The sequence below is a fragment of the Coregonus clupeaformis genome, chromosome 23 (assembly GCF_020615455.1).
Source record: "Coregonus clupeaformis isolate EN_2021a chromosome 23, ASM2061545v1, whole genome shotgun sequence".
NCBI classification, from domain to species: Eukaryota; Metazoa; Chordata; class Actinopteri; order Salmoniformes; family Salmonidae; genus Coregonus; species Coregonus clupeaformis.
This window is the reverse complement of record NC_059214.1, coordinates 31,838,228-31,843,676: the sequence shown is the minus strand read 5'-3', so window position 1 is coordinate 31,843,676 and position 5,449 is coordinate 31,838,228. Positions and strand designations below refer to the sequence as shown.

Genomic DNA, 5,449 nt, shown 5'->3' with positions numbered 1-5,449 from the left:
TTAAAGGCACAGTCAACTTAGTGCATGTAAACTTCTGACCCACTGGAATTGTGATACAGTGAATTATAAGTAAAATAATCTGTCTGTAAACAATTATTGGAAAAATTACTTGTGTCATGCACAAAGTAGATGTCCTATCCGACTTGCCAAAACTATAGTTTGTTAACATGACATTTGTGGAGTGGTTGAAAAACGAGTTTTAAGTCGGTATGTAAACTTCCGACTTCAACTGTATATTCAACATGTGACCTGGTATGCGTTTGGTCTATACAGGTCAGCGGTCACTTTTGATGTATTCATCAATCTCTTTAACTAATGTTTCAAAGTAACCTGATAACAGTACATACAGTAAACACTCAGCAGTCAGCAGGGCTTATTGCTTAGTATTTAGTGAAGCTGTTTCTAACATCAATTACTGAGTCACTATCTTTACCAACAGAGGGCAGTAGAAACTCACTAATACTTGATACAAGTTTAACCATGTACATTTAGAATACTCTGGATCGTAATTTACTGTGGCAATAAGCTGCAAAGCACCAGATATCAGCACAGTGTGTGTGTTTGTTTGTTTGTTTGTGTGTGTGCGTGCGTGTGCGTGCGTGTGTGCGAGAGAGAGAGGGAGAAGTTTGAATAGAAACAATGATGCAACACTTCTTGAACACGTGTGACCTTTTATTGCCTTGGTTCACTTTCCAAAAGATGATACTGCCACACAACTAGGAGCAAAGAGGACTACAAGTTAGTAAAAATGATTATTTTCTTTCCAAAGATTAATCAAATGGTTTTACAAACAATAAATTAAGGGGAACTGTTTGAAACCAAAAACACACATGCACCAAATACATGAATTTACCAATTACAACACATGAGAACCAGAACAAATGTTGGTTTTGGAATATATTTTACAGTGCTGAAATGTGCTAAACTATTCTGCAATTGTGAAAAGCCTGTCGTCTCATTCACAAGGTTGTCACAGCTTTGGCTTATGGGAGGCAAAGGAGTGTCTGGGGGTCACAAAGGGGTCAAAGCTGCCTTTCTGTCAGAGTTTGTCTAGAGCCGTTTGATCACACCCCCAAAACCAACACTGGAAGTATGTTGCGTTTGCATGCACATGTGTATGCATGTGTGTGTATGCATGCGTGCATGTACGTGTGCGTGTGTGTGTCTGTGTGTGTGGCTTTTCTGCACCATTTTATAATCTGTGCCGCTGGATAAACACACTGCTGCACTAAACAACCCCAATGCTTTGCTTTAAGGCACAGGACTGACTGAGAAGTAAGTACACTTGTTTGCAGACATATTCTACATTTTCCTAAAAAAAATAAGGGGGATTCTGCATACAGTATACAAAGGATTATTTGAAAGCTAAAGAAAAAATATCTAAAACATGACATTAAAACATGACATTCACAGTTTTCCCAGAGAAATGTAAGCACGTTAACCTTTACAAAGACATTTGAGAATGTACATTTACAGAAAAAGCACAGAAAACTATACACTAGAAAGCATTATAGCCAACAATTTAAATAAAGCAGAGAGTGCAAGAGAGAAAAATAGATAAATATTTGATACAAGTAAGTCGTACTTTAAGGCATCCCTTTCATAGAGCATTGTTTTTGTTAGAATTTTGAAAAAGTACTTATAAGAAACTTCTGCTCTCGTACAACTTAATAATAAAAAAATACAAAATAAAACATCTCTGGGACAGAGAGAAGACAGGTCAAAAGGTTCTGAAATGCAAGTCTTTGGTAATTATGGAAATAATGCTCAGGTTTAATTTTCCCTACCAAAACAGTGTTTGTAGCAGCGTTATGGATGTTTTTTCTAGTGTTTAAATAAATAACTGGTAGTTTCCCTATTGGATAAATTAACGATAGTCATCATAGTAATAATAATTTAGTTATAGATTATATCAGAACTTAAACTAAGTGTTCTCAACATAATGTTTGCTATTAGACATCAGATACAATTACGTACAATAAGATTCTCAGTTTATAGTTTTTTCCTAGAAAATGTTGTAATCATTGCCCTAACTATTTCATATTCGTACAGGGGAAAGGAACATTAAGGGCAAGTAAAATAAAGTAAAACGATTTTCCCCCACAACAATGTCAAGGATGCTTGTTTTCATATATGAGTGGTTTCTTTTATTGTCTGTGGCTCAACAATACTTTGTGCTGATCGTGCGTGATCTTTATCGCCGTGACGCCTGTTTGTACAGCGCGAAAAGAGAGGATTTGGCCTGAGGTCGTTACTATGGTTCAGTCTGTGATCGGGCAAAACCAGCACTCCTCTCTTTCCACAGACAGACAACATTTTCACAGTGCCCACTTCTGCGTTATATAGGCAAAGAAAGATATAAGCAATCCAAAAGATGAGATGTAGAATCACATTGAATAGAGACCATTAACATGAGGTTTTTGGGGGTTGTTTTTCTCCACCACTCCACTTTTTTGCTGTACTACTCTGTATATAAACATGAAAAGGAGAGATATGCTCTTGTACATTATTTCAAATCTCCCTTCAATTGAAAGAAGTGTAAATCGATGCATAGTTGAGGTGATATGTGGGTTATATAGGCCTTGCACAGAGTTCTATATCCTCTAAGAAATGTGTGCAAAAGTTACGCTCTTTTCAATCCAAAAATGGACTATCAACTTGGTGTTAAAGAGTCATACGTTTTTTTTGTTGCTCTGTGACTTTTCTGTGCAAGGACTTGGTGTGCAAGAGCCCTTCCACCTGCGACATGTTTGCAGCTAAATATGAAAGTGATTGCCTGCCTACAGTAATTTTACTGCTTTGCAGACACACAAGAATATATGATCAATCTCTTCCCCCTACCCATTCAACCCCCCAGAATATGTAAACATTAGTAATCTTTAATTGGTTATTGTTAAAACTCTTTCGATAGAAAAAGGTGTTTTCTAAAACCAGCATGGATTTTCATCAGGTAAAAAATATTTTTCCCCTCTCGGCATGTCCTTTCTACATTTGGTTTCATATAACACGCTTAATAAAACAAATCTATCCCTCTTCTCTTAAACCACAACTTTTTATAATATTCACTTATCTCACAAATGAGCACATATCTTTTTGTTGCCTTGTTGAGTGATGTTACCAACGTCCTAATGGTAATAAGTGTGTGTTGTCTTGAGCTAGATGTGTGTGTTCTCCTGTGTTCGGTTTTGTGTGCGTGTAAGTTTGTTTGTGTGTGTTCTCTCACAGGTTCATACGCTGAGATCGTCTGACCTGGCCCTGCTGCTGGCTTTGCTCAATCTGCTCAGTGGTCTGGTGTCCTCTATCGTATCCATCGCTTCCATCCCCACCTTGGCTGGAGGTCCCCCGTCCCTGTCCACCACCTCCTCCTCCACCACCTCCTCCACCTTCTCAACAACCTCCTCCACTACATCCTCCTCCTCCCGCTCCTCTTCATCCTCCTCCCTCTGCTCTTCCTCTTTCTTCCACTCCACCCCCCTATCCACCACCACCTCCACCACTTCATCCACCACATCCTCCACCACCCCATCCACCACATCCTCTTCCACCACTCCATCCACCACAACCTCCACCACCCCATCCACCACATCCTCCTCCACCACCTCCTTCACCGCCTCCTCCTCTTTGTCCTCCTCCACCTCCTGCTGCTGCTCCTCCTCCTCTTGGTGTAGTGGTAGTGTGTCCTCCCCTATCTCTGTGGTCTGGGCGTAGGAGGGCAAGGTCTCATCGTACACCTTCGAAATGTCCTCCATGTTCCCCAGTTCCTCCACTTTCTCCTTCATGCACTGGAAGGGCGGAGCCAGAGGGATTAGCCTCCCTGCCTCCATACACGCCTTTGCCAGGGGGTAGAGGTGGGTCTCCTCCTCCAGCAGCCTGTAGCCTTTAGCCCTCTGGAAGGAGGGCACAGCCACGGGGGGCAGGCTCTTGAGGCCCCCCCCTGGAGGGGGCAGGGGGCTTGGGCCCTCACCCTGGGCTGGCCTCGGTGCCGGCTTCCAGAAGACAAAGCGGATCTTCTTCAGGCCCAGGTGACTAATCTCCACGAAGTTGAGGAAGAGGGAGACGCAGGCCACTGCCAGCATGAATATGATGAAGACAGTCTTCTCTGTGGGGCGCGACACAAAGCAATCCACGGTGTTGGGGCAGGGCCAGCGGCTGCACTTATACAGCGGCAGGATGCGGAAGCCGTACAGGAAGTACTGGCCCACCACAAAGCCCACCTCAAACAGCGTCTTGAAGATGATGTGACAGATGTAGGTCCTCAGCAGGGTGCCCTCCAGCCTGAACTTCTTGCTGCCCTTGGTGCTGGTCTCCTTGGTGGTGCGCACACTGCCCTGGTCTGGCGCTAGTGTCAGCCGCTCCTCGCTCAGCTCCTGCTGGCGACTCAGCTCGGCCTCCTCGCGCTCCTTGTGTTTCTCCTCCATGTGGACGTGGTGCACGGCATGGCCTACGTACACCAGAGACGGCGTGGACACGAAGATGATCTGCAGAACCCACAGGCGGATGTGGGAGATGGGGAATGCCTCGTCATAACACACATTCTCACAACCGGGCTGCTGTGTGTTACAGACGTAGTCCGACTGCTCGTCACCCCACACGAACTCTGCCGCCGTACCCAGGATGAGAATGCGGAAGATGAAGAGGACCGTGAGCCACACCCGGCCGATCACCGTCGAGTGCTCATTCACTTCCTCTAAAATATTACCCAGAAAGCTCCAGTCACCCATGATAGGTCCGTAGCGCTGTAGATAGAATGAATGGATGGATGCAGGGGGACAGGGAGGGTGGAGGAAACAGAGAGAGCGAGAGAGAGAGAGAGAGATGCAGGGGGACAGGGAAGGTGGAGGAAACAGAGAGAGCGAGAGAGAGAGAGAGAGAGATGCAGGGGGACAGGGAAGGTGGAGGAAACTGAGAGAGAGAGATGCAGGGGCGACAGGGAGGGTGGAGGAAACAGAGAGAGAGAGAGAGAGAGAGAGATAGGTGTTAAAAACAGACGTGTGGAAAGCAGCGAAACTTAGTCCTGCTGCTGAAAAGCTGTTGCATGTCAATATAATGGCGACATAACAGCCAGCCGTTGCGGTAAAGTCAATTTACAGTCCGTACACAAGGTCTGTACACTACACAAGGTACACAGCTTAAAAATGAACTGCCTTTTAGAACTTTTGTACTCTGCATGTTCCTCTTTATTGTCCATAATAATCCAACGCCATTGGATAAAAGAATCAGCTAAATGGCGTACTACAACAGAAACACAAAGCAAAATGGTCTTGCTGTAGTCTCGCTAAAGCACCATTCCACTAGCCACCAAATGCTACCAAATCAACCATCCATGAAAACCAGCAATAACACACCCATAACCCAAGTGTTTACATCTGCAAGGTATGATGGTTAAACGTTATCAAATGGGCAACTTGCCACAGCTGCGGTTCCGGCGAAGTCGTAGTGTCCTGTCCCG

At 44.4% G+C, this 5,449-nt stretch overlaps 1 protein-coding gene across 1 annotated transcript; it reads right to left on the bottom strand.

Annotated features, from left to right (window-relative positions):
* Window positions 1-675: 675 nt before the first annotated feature.
* Window positions 676-4,771, bottom strand: LOC121536838 (gap junction alpha-8 protein-like). The gene is made up of 2 exons (XM_041844433.2): window positions 3,609-4,771; window positions 676-3,326 (listed from the first exon to the last, which is right to left on the bottom strand). Exons 1-2 carry the CDS (start codon window positions 4,719-4,721, stop codon window positions 3,228-3,230), a joined length of 1,212 nt encoding a protein of 403 aa, XP_041700367.1. The 5' UTR covers window positions 4,722-4,771; the 3' UTR covers window positions 676-3,227.
* Between the last annotated feature and the right edge of the window lie 678 nt (window positions 4,772-5,449).